Source organism: Sturnira hondurensis, unplaced genomic scaffold (genome assembly GCF_014824575.4).
Source record: "Sturnira hondurensis isolate 20B ecotype Veracruz unplaced genomic scaffold, ASM1482457v3 Scaffold0008640, whole genome shotgun sequence".
NCBI lineage: Eukaryota > Metazoa > Chordata > Mammalia > Chiroptera > Phyllostomidae > Sturnira > Sturnira hondurensis.
Window position 1 is genome coordinate 20,630,369 of NW_028081271.1, and position 16,301 is coordinate 20,646,669.

Genomic DNA, 16,301 nt, shown 5'->3' on the forward strand with positions numbered 1-16,301 from the left:
TCAGAGTCATTGACTAAGAAGAGTTCAGTGTATCATGGGTTATATTTCATGGCTGCTGAAACAAGACACTAATATGTTCAAAGAACCCCATTAGGTTAAAAGAAAGCCAATGGCAGTAATAACTAAACGATAGTTTAACGACTACAGCCTTGGTCAAATTCATCAATTTAAATCAGTTTTAAAAGTTCCCATAAAATAAAAACCTTCTTTTCTGGTCACCTATTTTCATGTGTTAGTCCACCTATGTCCTTTCTGACGTGCCCTCTGAACAAATGATGTTCCCAGGGATAAAGACTTGATATGGAATGCCAACTTTTAGATTCTTTATGTGATGAACAATGACATCATTACTTGTCAAAACACACATAAAGAAACTGGAAAATGAAACTGCTCTCCAGAAAGTGGAAGTAATTCTTACTGCCTACGTGATAAGTTGTGGTCATTGGCTATGGCAACCTCAGAATAAATAGATGCTCAGAGAGGAGAGCCAGAGGAGTGGGCTGCGCACGAATGGCACATAAAGCATCTCCTATGGAGAGTTTCTCGGAGATCAGCAAAGAATACCACATAGATGAACATGTGGGCTTCGCTCTGCCCAATCCACTGGTAAGTGAGGGTACTGAATTATGGTAAAAGTGTTTTCTTATTTTTACTTACCTGGACAAGCTGATTTCTATTGAAAAAAGTGTGGTTTAGACATTTCTACTGAACAAAGGGGGGAAGTGTGCCAAACTGAAGGCAGAGTTTTAATAAATGGGTCTCACTTAACAATCTTACAATTTTCACCTAGAAATGTAGTCTGAGGTGTATGACCTATTTTCACAGATATAGAGAGTAATGAGATAAGGAAACAGGAGAAGTATTTTGGTTGTGTTTTCTGAGGACATTTTTGAGGGGGAAAAAGACAGGAATAACTGGTCTGTGAGTTGAAGGAATCCCTTTTTTTGACTGGTATACCTTAAACTATATGAAGTACATGTTGTGCTTTGGTTAGGTTTTTGAGATGGCACATCTAGCGAGTGCGTTGTGTTGATATTGCTTGTTGTTGCTGAGCATAAGATTCAAGGGAGTCTGAACTACCTCTTTTATTTTTTTTACAAGTTTTCTCTACAAAGTGAAATGCAGGTACTGTTTGCCTTAACAACTACATTGCCCTAATTTATCTTCTGAAGAACACCATTAAAGCTATCTTAGTACCGTTAATATTGTAATTATCTAACATTTACAGAGCATTTTAAAGCAAGTTACAAATATTTAATTTTCCATCTTCACAACTACCCTAAAAGGTATGTATGTTACTAATCTCATTTTTCTGATGAGCAATGCAAGCTGTGCAGCATTTAAATGACTCTCCTAACTACATAGCCAGCAGCAGCAGAAATAGGATAGGAAGCCTAATCAGTTTGGCTCCATAATCCGTGATCTTAAAACACTTACACTGTGCTGGTTCTCTTCGGAGGAGAGACCATGGGCATGCTTCCCCACCCCACCCCTACTCTGGGGATTAACAAAACAGTGAAATTCCAGGAGACTATTTCCAGGAACAAGATATATGTTGGGACAATAGTGTGTAACAGTATAACTCTCTTTGGTTGTGACTCAAGCAGAGTGCACACTACGGAAAGTACCTTTAAATGCAACAAATATGTTTTTCGTCAGAAAGTCCAATCTGACTATACTTAGAAATAACATTTAGTGTTTCTGTCTCACATCAATGTCTCTCTGGCTCTCTTTTGCTTTTCCTTGCTTTCTCTCTAAAATCAATGAACATATCATTAGGTGAAGATGAATGGAAGGAAGGAAGGAAGGTAGGAAGGTAGGAAGGAAGAAGGAAGAAGCAAGAGAGAGAGAGATTGAAAGAGAGAAAAGAAGGAAAGGGAAGAAGAAAGAACACACTGTAAATACATTGTAATACTGGCAAATCTACAGCAAATTCTTCCTCCCAATTCAATTTTTCAAATTATGAAGTTAATTTAAGGATACGAAGTACAGGATTTAATTTTATTGTTAAAAGCACCTAGTCTACTTTATATTTGCTCTCTCTTCATACAAACGCACACACACAATTACCAGGATTGGCTTGTGTGAAGGATGTACTCATCAATGGTACAACTGAAAAAAATTTCTTTCTCAAAAATTACAAAACCCATATTTAGTTTTTCCCCCCAAAGAGTCAGTTTTCTTTAAAAAATGAAACAATCACAGTAATTATGGAGACATGTAGGACAGATTCCAAGGGTTAGAGCAAAACCCCAAGGGCAAACACAGACAATAGTGTGGTGACAGCCAGAAGAGTGGGGCAGGAGGCTGGGTGGAAGTGGGCAAAGGGGCCCGGAAGATAGGGGACATCTGCAATAGTGTTAACAATTAAACAAAGGCGGTGGGTGGGAGCGGAAATAAAAACCTCTTCCAGAGCTACTTGAAAAACAAAAAATTCAAAACAGCAACTTGAGGTGCTTAGGAAGTTAGATTCAGTGCTGTGAAACACACACAGACAAAGTAAGGTCTATGTTACAGTCTTCAGTGAAGGTCTTTCCTGCACATTATAAGCTCAAAAAGTCATTCCATTTCTTACCATCTATCAGCTTTCTATTTCAAAGGAAAATAGTATGCCTTCTAATTCCATGTAGATATGAAGTACATTCTCTAATCTAGCAGAGGTTGGATGGTTCTCTTGTTATTCTTCATTAATTTAGATTGTACCATTTAGGCATCCTCTGAATCAGAAGCATACTATTAATTGAATTTTACATTTGCTGAAATTTCTGTCTAAAAAGACACTAATCATGATACATAGCAGAAATTGAATTTCTGTTCTTTGGGGGAAAATAACAACAACCAATAATTTGGTGTGCTACACAATGAAACACATGACAAAAGATATGTACGAAAACTGAAAACACTAGAGCACAGCATTTGTATCGTGAGGGAGAAGAACTCAGAGTAGACAAAAAAGGTGGCACTCTAGTAAATATGTTGCCTAGATATTTTGTTGGTAAAAGTCTGCTCTAACAGATTAAGACTGGCCAATTAACTGCAGCACCTGAAAATGTTTGACTTTTATAGTACATTTATCTTCTTGTTTCATAACATGTTTATAATATTATAAAGTTCACCCATGTTATTCACTTAATCGCTTGGCTTGTACTCCATCCCCATACGTCAGCATTGATGGCACCAAGGGCATGTGTGGAAGTAGCTTAATGGAGGAGGGATAGAATGAGGGCGGGTGGGGGATCTGTCCAGGGATCTGAATCTTATTTTTGAGTGTTTCCTAGGTCTCTTGCTTGTATATAATCCCTTCATATGAGGTTATAAATATGCTAAGATCCAGGGAGACACTTTTATTTGGATTTCACGTAATCTTATTGGGCAAAAATAAACCTATAGTGAAACCAAAGCAAGAAATCAACATGTGTACATTAGCAGCATGATGAAATCCTTACCATTGAGTAGTAAGATGTAAAAAGAGCATGAGTTGTTGAAAATTGGAAACATGTTTGAATCACAATAAACTATTTATACAAAACAAGTTAGTAAACTGTCCAAGCCTTGCTTTCCATATTTATGACATAGAAATGACAATCAACTTTTTTGGTCACTGCAATAATTAAATGAGACATTATTGAATGAAGTGCCTAGTGTACTGCTGACATTTAATAAATCTCATTTTTATTCCATTCAACAAGACTTCAAACCTAGCTGAGAAGAAGAAAAATAGCAGTTAACAAATACATTACTTAACCATAGGAAAAGGTATATAACACGTAGGCTTCATAATTGGGAACATGGGTGTAAACTGCAGTGGTTAGGAGAATATTAGTGGAATTTCGGAGGTGACCTTTGAAAAAGAGGCAGATGACAGTACTCAAGAGAAGAGGAGGAATGCAGAGAAGGTCTTGACCCCTGAGTGTGCAGATGGCAATCCATGACGGGTGTTGATAGAGCTAGACAGGTAAGTGTGTGCCGGGGCTGCATTGCACAGATAGGCTATCAGTGGGAGACAAAACTTTTTTACAATAACTTCCACTAGTAAAAAAAAGAATTCTTTTTTTTTAAAGGAGGAACTACCTCACCCATATGATGCCTGGATTTCCATCGCTAAAAACCTTCCTGTCCTGATTAAGAATGGTAAACTTCGTGCAGAAGTAGAGAAGGTTTGAATAACTCTTACATTGGTCTTCTTCTAGTTTAACTTCTTAACAATTTTAATTTGGTTTTGAGGCTACAATGTCACTCCTGTTGATGAGAGCCAACCTCTCCATTTATTCTCAGTTACCAACGTTCAGCATCGATGACCTCTCAGAACACAAGCTGCAGCGCCTGGCACATCTGGCCCTGGGGTATATCACCATGGCATATGTGTGGGACCAAGGTGATGGAGATGTCCGTAAGGTCTGGAGATTTTCTAATATTTCTTATGCTACATGATAGATTTACATCCAGTTTACCTTTAACTTAAAAAACATTCTGAAACTATTATTGTAACTGTATTTTGTGAGGCTTGAAAAATAGGAAAAAAAGAGAAAATCATTCACTGACTTTACAATGTCAGCCGTGATCATTATTGAATGCTTAATCTTTAACTAACATAACACAGTTGTTCTAGTCTGTGCAAGTACATATTCATCCTGGTTTTTTCACTTAAATTATACTGTAAGCATTTTTTTAGTTACTGTACAATCATCCTACTCATCATTTGAAATCACTTTATAATTTTTCACTGAGTTTCAGAACTTTATTCAATCTGGTGCTGAAAAATACTTATTTTTAGTGTTTTACTAGTATAAAATACTACCATCAACATATTTGAATATGAAAACTATGACTTTGGGGAGATATAAACATTATATAGCTATTCTTAGTTAATGCTAAAATGCTAGCTTATATCTATCATGATAGAAGTATATATTATATATTAATTTTACTCTACTCTCATCAACAGTAACTTTAGATTTTAAATAATATTATCTTGTATTTTCTCTGGCATCATTAATCACATGAAACCTACACAGACTGTAATATCTAACCTTTAAATCACAAAGAGGTAAGATAGACTCCAGACATAAACTTCTTCCCTGTAATGAGTTTTCTTTTTGTTGACAAAGGTAATGGGTAGCTCAGCTTTGTTTTTTCTTTCCACATCCTGTTTAAAGATAGAATAGCAGATACAGTCCACTTATGTGATGAATCACCGCCTGATAAGCAGAGAAGAGGAAAAAGTTGGTTTTTTGCATAATCATGGAACACCTTGTACTTCCTTAAAAATTATGAAACTGCTGCATCTTGTTTTGTGATAATACAAAGTGTTTCAGATTTGCCTTAGTTTTACAACCTAGCTGAGCACATAGTCTCTCACTAGAGTTGATGGAATCTGAGTCTAGCTAAGCGCATTGTGTATGAAAAGAACACCCACAGTGCAGCATCAGTAATACAGGGCAGCATATTCTAGGTAGAGAAGTGTGACAGTCCAGAGGAGTTAACCCATAGTCGATGTGGTCATGAAATACTTCAAGAAAGAAGTGAAATTTGAATTAGTTCTTGGAAGATTGGTAAAGCTCATCCAAAGGGGAGGGGAGCAGAAAAGAGAGAGAGAGAAGACTAGCAAAAAAATTGGGAGACCGAATGCACTTGGCAGAATCAAAAGATGATAAATTTACCAGGCTGAAGATCACAATTATAAAATAAAACCTAGAAATATATATTTAATTTATCCAGTTTTTGTATGGCCATATCACTGAAAAAATTGTAGTGAAAACAATATATATAAAGACTTAAAAATGTGAGTGAAATCATATAAAAGAGAAAATAAGTACATATAAATAAGCTACACCAGTATAAGGCACATTTTGCTTCAGAATGGGCAAAAAAAATAGCAACTGAGTTTCTTAGCAGCTGCGTGAGTGTCTATAATAGATTAGGATGTGTTCGAACACTTTTTTTCTTTTTCCTAAACCATTTGAAATTAATCATATTCTCTAATTCAGAGAGAGACACGGTTCATTTCCTTTTGGAATATGTAGAGATCATTTGTCAAGCAAAATGTGTTGATTCCCGGTGGCACCAGGTCTGCAAAGGGAAGCAGACGTCCAAACGGCACTTTAACAGTCAGTAACGTGCCCTTTGATATTTGGGTTAAATCATCATCCCCGGGTATGTCACACTAACCTGAAGCCATTGGATTAGAGCTCCCTGCCTTTTCAGTGAGCTGTGGAGTGGGCTCCATAGTCACACCATCTCCACCACTGAAGTCCCACCCCCCACTGCCCCAGATGGGCTATATATATGCCTGTCCTTTGTGCGGTTAGATATGCATATTCCAACCCCAGGATGCTGATGATCAGCATGACTGTAATTATTACATGGGACCATGTCATGATAAACTACATATAGTTAGATGAAGTCAGGCAGGTGGAAAATGAAATGTCAGCTTCATGAATAATGGAGCAGTAGGAGAATGGGGCTTGATTATGTGGCAACCATGGATGTGCCGAGTGTACCTGATCATCAGGATTGTCCCCGTGGGGACAGGAGTCTGTTATTATGTGGCCCGAAACAGGACAGACTTCTATGAGAAACAAGCTCAGGAAAAGAAGACTTGTGGGGTAGTGGGGGGCGGGCAGGGGGAAGCTGTAGTTCCACTCCCAAACTCAGTCATTAAACAGGCTTTTGAGGAAGGGTGAGTGAAAGAGCTGAGAGAAACCAAGGGTCATTCCAATTTATGTATTTTGCATGGAAATACAAAATGAGGGTAATTCCTTCAGCCAACAAGGTAAGCAAGCCATCAAGACCAAGAGTTAATGTCACTCTATGGTGAAGTTTTCTAGAAAAATCTTTCCGTAGAGAGTTTCTGTCAGTACAGTGCTCTAAAAGTAACCATCTTTTTGACGCTTGTAGTATATATCATTTCCAAAAGCCTTAATTACAAATGCCTTTGCACCTCTTTGAGGCAATTAATTTTATCTTTGCTTTGTGGGTGGATCAAGAGTACCTTGCATAGAGGAGTTCCCAGACCAGTGCTCACAGGAAGGATAAATGAATGAACATAACTAACTCCCAGGGTCACTAGATGGTCAAGGACATGGCCTTTGTTCTTCTTGCCTTCTACATCTGGCTTTTCTCCATGTACATGTCAGTACAAATCCCAAACCCAAACATTTAACAATTACTGAGACAAAGTTACAGAATGAGGAAGAGAAAATGGCAGGTTCATTATAGCAGTTAATGTTTTGATACCCAGGAAGCGGAAGGTAAGGTAAGACACTTCAGAGTTTATACTAAATATTGTGCTTTAACTAGGCCCTGCCCAGCAACGTTGCCATCCCTTACTGTAAGCTCTCCGAGAAGCTGGGGCTGCCTCCCATTTTGGTTTATGCAGACTGTGTCTTGGCAAACTGGAAGAAAAAGGATCCCGAGGGGTATGTAAGCAGTAATTAAAACAAAAATGAAAGAAGTGCATGCCATTTAAATCAAAAGGGAGCAGGGATGGGTGGGGCAGGGAGGGGCATGGTATGGGGAAAATGCAGACAACTGTATTTGAATGACAATAAAAAATTATTTAAAAAATTTTTAAATTTAAAAAAATCAAAGGGGAGTTAGTCATTGTTTTAATTTGGGGGTATACAGTTTTCTTCAACGTTTGGGGGGCAAGGTTTCTTTGGTGTATCTATAACCACAAGTCTATTGTACATACGTGAGAGAGGAGTGTATAATTAACATACAGTGAAATGCCCAAATCCTAAGTGTTCAGTTTGATGAGCCTGACACAGAATATTTCTATCACCTGAGAAAATTTCTTTGTGCCTCTTTCTTTTCAAGTACATTCTCTAACCCCAGGTTTTTCTGATCTGTCATCAAAAGTTAGTTTTTCCTATTATTGCATTTCATAGTGCTGAGATCATAGAAGATGTATTGTTTTGTGTCTGGATTCTTGATTAACGTGTTTCTGAGACCTACACATTTTTAACTATCCAGTTGACTTTAGGAGTCATCATCTTCAACAGGAGAGATAGCAGTGTCTGTGTTTCTGGAGCAGCATGCTCAGAATTTGGGTCATTTCTAACCATTTAGTTATGCGATCTGCTGCAACCAAGAAATAGGAGAATCATGGTACTTTCTGGGTCTGGCTGTGAAACTGCAGAAGAATATCCTAGACATGGAGATGGCCCCAAATGAAAGATTTTAATCTAGACAAGTTTTTTTTGCATTCAACCAGTCTGACCATTCATGTGTGTTCCCTGCATATTGATTTTTTTATATCCTTTATGAAGTCCTGAGTTAAGGGCTTGCCATGACTACTTGAGAAAAATAAAGCACATACATATTTTTATCTGACTACATCTTACCTTTAACAGTAGTATGAAGTCTAATAACAATAGTTTATAGAAGGCATTCAATGTAATAATAGTAACGTTAAATCTAATAACAATAACTTGAAACCATTTGATTTTTTTCATTGGTTTTCTTTCTCTCTTCCAACTGGTCCATTGCTTCATTGCTGCTTTCATAAGGCCCATGAGTTACGAGTAAGTATTTGATTCTTATTTTAGCCTAAGGATTATTTGTTATTCAAAGTAAATATAGGCTTATCAATATCCATCAAATGCATTTTTTAAAAGACCAATTGAATTTAGGCAAAAATAGTAATTCAAATAATTGTTTAAAGAGCAAACAATCTTTATCCTTAATTATATCTGTGACTATTGTGTGACTGTTTAATATTATAGCTATAGATATATATGAAAGTAATACCCATATAAAAATGTAATTAATAGATATGAATACAAAATGCACATACCTCTGTGTATCAATGACTTAATGACCTCAGTGCCCAGAAACATAAAGCCGTTCTTTTTGACTGAGTCCTTGCTATTTTTGATCTATGTACCAAACAGAGGTTAAGGGATAGGGAAATAAAGGTGAATGTCATAGGTATCGGCCCACCCTGATGAATCTGGACTAATGGGGAATAAAAGAGACATGCAAAAATTATGTAAACTGCAATATGATTACAAGAAGGGGTAAGAAGATAAAGCACTGGAAACCCCAGCCAAATGAAAGTGATGAAGGAGAAATCCATCGTAACCAGTTATTTAAGCAGAGTTCTCAAGAACAAGCAGAAATTAGCTAGAGGAAAGAAAAAAAATGAGCGTTCATAGTGGGGGATAAAGCGAGAGTAAAGATAAAGCCAGAGACCAAAACCTTGGTGCCTGATCAGAACTAAAGGAAGGCTAGTATTGCTGGTAAACGAATGACAAAGGTAACAGTTTAGGAAAGGAATGAGGAAATGAACTTTTAAAACAAATTATGTAGGAATTTTGGTAATGATAAGGGCTTTAAAGAGTATCTTAAAATAAATGGGAAGCTGTGGAATGTTTTTAAGTGAGAGACTATCATCAGTTTCATTTCATAGATGGAAACACTGGGGCAGAAACAGAATGAATATCATGCTCAAATTAACACAGTAAATAGGTTACAAAAGTGGTCCAGCTTCAGAGACCATGAATTTAACTATCATGAAACTCACAGATATACAGATACTGAGACCTGTTCACAACAATGCAAAACTTCAATAAAAAAATAGGGTCTAATCAATTATTTGAATTTGCCAATCAATAATCACATTTTGCATTTGTCCGTCAATTCCTTTCTGTAGCAGATAAACCACTGAGAAATTGAATTCGATTCACAGATAAAAATATAGATATGAATACAGTTATTTAAGCAAAAAGACCACTTTGTAAAATTAGACCTCACAGATATCTCTGTAAGTGCTGTGCATATATGAACATATAAATGTGTGTGTGTATACTCCTATATATGCATGTGAAAAAATAATGTAGTAACAGAAATGGTCTTGGAATTTCTAGTTCTAAGTTCTAGAATGGCATTTCAAGTCTCAGCTCAATCTTCTTATTTTTTTTAAGATTCTACTTACTTATCTTTAGAGAGAATGGGAGGGAGAAAAAGAAGGACAGAAACATTGATGTGCAAGAGAAATATCAATCAGTTTCCTCTTGCACGCCCCTAAGCGGAGACCCCAACCCAAGCACCTGCCCTGCCCAGAAATTGAGCCAGTGGCCTTTCAGTTTGCAGGGTGATGCCCAACCCCACTGAGCCACACCAGTCAGGGCCCAGCTTAATTTTTTATTAATTATATGATCTTAGACAATGGATTTAAAATTAATATTTTATACAATGGAGATGGTAAAACCTGTAATACTTATCTCACAAGATTATTTTGAAAATAAAATAGGACAAGTAAAAATGCTTAAAAACTATGAAGTAGTTAGTCAACAACTATCTCAATATTCTTGCTATGTTCTTGACTTTCTTGATTGATTTTTCTCAGGAACTTGGACATTCTGTTTTCATTTCCTGGTGGGGACTGCAGTAGAGGATTCTTTATCATTTCTCTCTTGGTGGAAATAGAAGCTGCTAAAGCAATAAAGGTACATCCATTTACCTTACAAAATGTGTATCTTCATTCATATAAGCAAAGCAATCATTTAGTAACTGAACTATGTAATGCATAAAGTGACTTTATCCTGAGTAAACAAATACAGCCTTTGATTATTTGATTGAAGGTAAAGGATCATCTGGAAGAAACAAATACTGAATTTATTTTTATGTGTTGCCTAAAATGTGAAATAGAGGAGCCATTTGTTTACAATCAAATTTGAGATCTCAGTAAGAGGAATATTTTCAGTGCTAACCGGCATTGGAACATAGTGACATATATCTAATGGCTTTGCCTATCAGAAGTAGAAATAAAATTATATGAAACTCCATAAATTTATCTCTAAATGATAAATGAAGAAAGACAAATCCAAGCTTAACAACGTGTAAGAAAACTAGTTAAATGATTGGAGAAACTCAGCTCAAGAAAGAAGCAAAAATCCCAAATTTAATTTGGTGGTTAAGGTTTAGGAGGATTTTATTCTGTGTCACTGTTTAATAAATCTAAAGTGTTTGTTCTTTCTTTCTTTCTTTTATTTTTTTTTAGGACATTCCTTCTATATTCAAAGCATTGGAACATCAGGACCAAGGTGCTTTGCACAAGGCACTGCTTAATATAACTTCTTGTCTGCACAAAGCCCTTACAGTGTTTGAACAAATTCATGGCAAGTATTGCATGCCAAAGGACATTGTAGGCCTCAGACAAATATTTCTGATTATCTAAGTATAGAGTTGTTGACAAAATGGAATAAAAAACAGTCTTACTTAGGGGGTGTGTTTTCACTCTCTTTTATCTCACTAAATGTGTACTTTCCAAGTGGTAGCTTTTATTATGTTCATTTTATAAAGAAGGGAATCTAAAGTAAAAGAGATAAGATAAATGACCTAAGATTACAGAGGTAGAAAATACTGAAGCCAGAATTTCAAGCTGCATATATTTAACTCAAAAAAAAATCCTTGCCTCTCATTAAGAACCTCGCAGAATCTCCCAAAAGGCACAGGCTAGTTTAAGTTCTGAAAGACTTAGCTTCTATTTGATAGGAGCTCTATACAAATTCTGCTTTTTTACAAGTTAACTAAGAAACAACAAAGAAAACTATTGAACTCAAAAGTATTGCAAAATTAACAGCTACTTAACAATAATAACAAAAAATTACATAAGGAAGATTTGCAAGAAGAAATTTGCCCTGCTGGATGGCCTTACCAAATACGTACTTCTATCACTGGTATTTGAGTTAATGCTGAGTGTTGCTTGGTGAGAAGACTGACCTGCCAATCAAAGACATTAGCAAGCTTTGGGGGTATGGGGGGAACCTAGGAATGTGATCCATAGGACTGCTGGGGGGTTTGTTTCTGGATTTTTTGTTTGTTTGTTCATTTTTTTTGGAGATTTCTTTCTTTCTTCAGGGAAGTAAATTATCTGTTATGTCAGAAAGCACATGAAGTAACCTTAAAGAAATGTTGACAGTTTAATTAATGTGAGCATGAGTGGTCAGTGGGTTCAGGCTCTTGGACAGCCCTATGGTAGAATCTGTGCAGGAGACATAAGAGATGAGCAGGGCTCCCCTGGGAGAGGGCAAGTGAGTGTGAGCTTGTCCTCAGGGGCTTTCTCTACACAGACTGCAGCCAATTGGATTGACTGCCTTTCCTGCAGCCTCTGCTGAAATCTGTGGTCAGCTGTTTACATTAGCTTGAGTTCCCTTCACACCCCAACTAAACACATCCAATCTTTTCACAGATCATGTGGACCCAGACCTGTTTTTCAATGTTCTTCGCATATACTTGTCTGGGTATGTAGCCTTATGTTTGAATTTTTCTCTTCCTCAATTAACATAAGGAATCCACCAAGTTCCCACTTATGGTCCCCACTATCCATTATGTTTAGAAAATACTATTTTTAATACGTAAAATACACATTGTAAATAAGAATAGACTATTACCTCTGTTATTACTTGGTGAGGCCAGCATTGGGGTATGGACAGAAAAGCTAGTCATTTTAAAGAGAGAGGAATGATCTTTGCTAATGCAAAGGTAGGCTCTAGCCATAGAAGACATAGACCAGATTTGCTCAGAAAATCTGTATTATTTTCATGCATGTGCTGTGTTATTTTCATGCATGCACATGAGTGGAGAGGAGAATAATGGAATCTATCTCACAGCACCTTCCATTCATCCTCTATTGCAAGATTTTATATCTGGAAATTTGGCAATTAATCCAAATAATCATTTTCTTTCTTTCCTGGCACAGCTGGAAAGGCAACTCCCAGCTGCCAGGAGGTCTTTTGTACGAAGGAGTCTCAGACATCCCAAAAATGTTTGCTGGGGGTAGTGCAGCCCAAAGCAGCATCTTTCAGTGCTTCGATGTTCTGCTGGGCATTAAGCAGAGTGCTGGTGAAGGTGAGTAGAAAATTATGTTCATACAATAGTTTTTTAATATCTAAAAAATACCTTCTTATCTGAGTCTTATCTGAGCTTACCTGGTGCTTTTAGAAGAATCAGCACAGTAGAGATTGTATTGCTATCATCCCATTTCACAGATGAAGAGGCAGAAAGTTAAAGAGGATAAGTGATCTGTTGCCTGTTAACCAGCTAGAAAGCAATGAAGGCAAAACTCAAACCCAAGTTCATCATCCTCTCAATCTTGGCATTTAAATATGTATTTATAAGGCTTGATTGTGGTAAAACCTACATTCCATGTTCTAAAAATGTACAATCAGATTTAGGAAGAAAAGGTCACTTGCAGATGAGACAGGACCGTGAGTAGGAGGTGGGAATGTGGAAACTTCAAGGACAGGAGGATCCACACTGTTCTTGTCCTGCCTTCCACGCTGTTGTGTCAACCCATGGGCAATGCCCTGACTGAAGGGTGAAGATCAGCCACATTCATTATGCTCCTTTGAAGGGCTTAAAAGGATTTCTTTCTACTATTCTCTTTCCCCCTAAACTTCTATTTAATTGAGCTAAGGAAAAATACATTTTTTTCTTAGTCCATTCACTTATTTTTAAATGATGCTTAGAACTCTCTTAGATTTAATGTCACAATCCATCCAGTACAAATTATGTATATATACTCTGGCTACATCATCCACTCCTCCAGAGGATCAAATACAGTAGGAAAGTGAGAAAGGATGCACAAAAATCTTTATTATGAAAAACTGAGTTTAGCTCCTCTGACTTCCAAACTTAAAAACATTCAGAGTGATTGCCATTGCTGGTAAGAATAACAGCCTTCTAATAGGATGGTTACAAACTCATTGTCCTATGCTAGCTCTACTGTTGGTCTGTGATCTTCTAGCCACATTGACATCACTCTACCCTTCCTCTCCGACTGCATGCGGGACCTTCCGTCTCTCTACTAACTTATGTTTCTCTTGTTCGTTCAGCATCAGCCGCTGCATTCCTCCAGGAAATGCGAACATACATGCCACCGGCTCACCAGAAATTTCTTCACTCATTAGAGTCAGGCCCCTCAGTGCGTGACTTTGTCCTTTCAAAAAATGATGGTGTCCTAACTGCGGCTTATAATGACTGTGTGGAAGCTATGGTCTCTCTGAGAAGCTACCATTTGCAAATAGTGTCTAAGTACATTCTGATTCCTGCAAGCAGGCAGTCCAAAAACCCTGAAACTTCCAAAGAGCCATCAGAAGAGGGAAGTAAAGGAACTGGAGGCACTGATGTCATAAAATTTCTAAAGAATGTGAGAGGTACAACAGAGAAGGCCCTTCTGAAGAAAGGCCTGTTTAACGTAACCCAGGCAACAGTAAATTTTTTCAGGATAAATATTGTGTGTGTGTGTGTGTGCGTGTGTGTGTATATACTACTCGTTATGTTAGAGTAACAAATCAATATGTAACAACTTAACAATGCATTTAAAAGACTTTAAAATGTTTTTTCTGATGTCTGTGAATTCTTTGCATGAAAACGGTAAGAAGCAATGATAAGTGCTGTGATCTATTCCATATAATTAGAATGTAATGATAAAAGTTGAAATGATATAATAAAATACCTAAAAGTTGTCTTATTCATAACTATAATTAAACGCCGCTCCAAATGGGACCTACTCCACACTGCTACCCTTCATGCAGGGCTAAGAGATTCCTATACTTTCAAGTAATATGACACTTTCTCACGACTACCTTTTTATTTGTCTATATTCTCATTACAATATAAGCTTCATGATACCAAGGACACTATTGTTTACCATACCCATGCATGACTAGTTGTTAATACATATGTAATAAGTATATTAAATAAATATTGAAAAGATTGAGTGAGTTTATGAATAAGTCAATATGTGCTAACATGAAGCCACATTTTTCTAGGAGGTCCGAGTTATCAGGCATTCACTCTCTGGCATGGATTTATTTACCAATGGAATCTAAGAAAGTTAGGGCTAGAGAGGAACTTAAAAACCATACAAGCCAAACTCATTATAAAGATGACGGAACTCATTATAAAGGCTCAGAAGAGTGAGGTGACCCTTCTAAGGGTCACCCTCAGAAGAGTGACCCTTACTTAGGGTCACACAGTTAGTTTAAAATGGAAGGAGAACTTTTTTGACAACTTCCATCTTTTTCACTTCACTTGGAGTAAGCGGGTTAGAAATGAAGGGAATTTGGGGAGGAAATGAGATGACTTAATAGGATCTCATGCAGTAGTGAATGGTCAGCCAGAAACTGGGTATTCTATTAAAGACGAGAAGAAAAAAAAACACACAATGGTTGTATGGGTGGAGGGTTAGTGAGCACTTTCAATTTAGAAAAAGTTCAGCTCTGATGGGATGAGTTGAATATGTCCAAGGATATCTGAAGAAGAAAATGTAGTCACATATTTCTAAAGTGAAACATCCAAAAACAATTTTACCATCATTTCTAGAACACACCCACATTAACCAAGGAAATCAAGCAGAATCTCTGCTTACGGCAAAATTTCACATGTATTACTAGCACATGGTACACATTTTCTTCTTTATTCTCCAGTTGATATTTCTGGAGTGTACATAAGTGTATAACAAATAAGTGTACATAAGTTTATAACAAAAATATGCATGTGTGTATACTTATGTACAAAATACATATGTGTATGCACATGAGTGTAACCTTTAAGTGATCACCGGAAAGGTCACCATGAATTAGAGTTTGATGCTTTTTGAAAGCACTAAACTGAAAGTCAGGAGACCAAGAATTGGTATTTATTTTGGACATCTACTAGGTTTGTGACCTTAGGCAAATGCTTTGTATTTCTGTAAAATGAGCGCTAAAATACTTACTCTGTCTCATTCACATGGTAACTGTGAGGACAGAATAAAATATAGTGCCAAAGTGCTGGAAAATATAAAGTAGTACTAAAATATATGTAACTAAATTTTCAGGACCACTTATTGGCTCTAAGTCAAGGTTTTTTTCTGTCTTTTCTGCTACACTGGTCACTCCGGCTTCACAGCTATGCCTCACAGGGCTACCCATCAGGAGTTTCTCCTTCAGAGTTGGTTTTACCTAATTAGCATTGAATCACTTTGGCACCCAGAGAATCTTTGGTCTCCTCTGCAAGGCCCTGCATTACATCGTCTTTTTTAGAGCAACATATCCATCCGCCATGAGAGGAAGAGGTGGGTAGTGGGAGGGGAAAGCTAGGGGCATGGCCACTGATGCTGCACTGCTGTTAGGTGGGTGATGGCCAGACTGAAACTTAGCTTCACGTGCTCCACAGAGAGTGTATACATTTGTTCCTCAGAGTCAGTTCTCCTCTATCTGTCCAAATAATAGAGGCTGAGATTCCAAACACACTCACTGATCCAGAAAGTAAACTGAGGGTTGCCGTATGGTTGGGGGGCTGGTGGAAAA

The 16,301-nt window shown here is 37.1% G+C and overlaps 1 protein-coding gene across 1 annotated transcript; it reads left to right on the top strand.

Annotated features, from left to right (window-relative positions):
* Positions 1-469: 469 nt before the first annotated feature.
* IDO1 (indoleamine 2,3-dioxygenase 1) lies at positions 470-14,365 on the top strand. Its single transcript, XM_037055423.1, has 10 exons — positions 470-606; positions 4,062-4,157; positions 4,276-4,395; positions 7,300-7,418; positions 8,511-8,525; positions 10,352-10,451; positions 11,006-11,123; positions 12,197-12,248; positions 12,707-12,855; positions 13,842-14,365. The coding sequence occupies exons 1-10, from the start codon at positions 511-513 to the stop codon at positions 14,294-14,296; spliced, it is 1,320 nt and encodes a 439-aa protein (XP_036911318.1). The 5' UTR covers positions 470-510; the 3' UTR covers positions 14,297-14,365.
* The last annotated feature ends 1,936 nt before the right edge of the window (positions 14,366-16,301 follow it).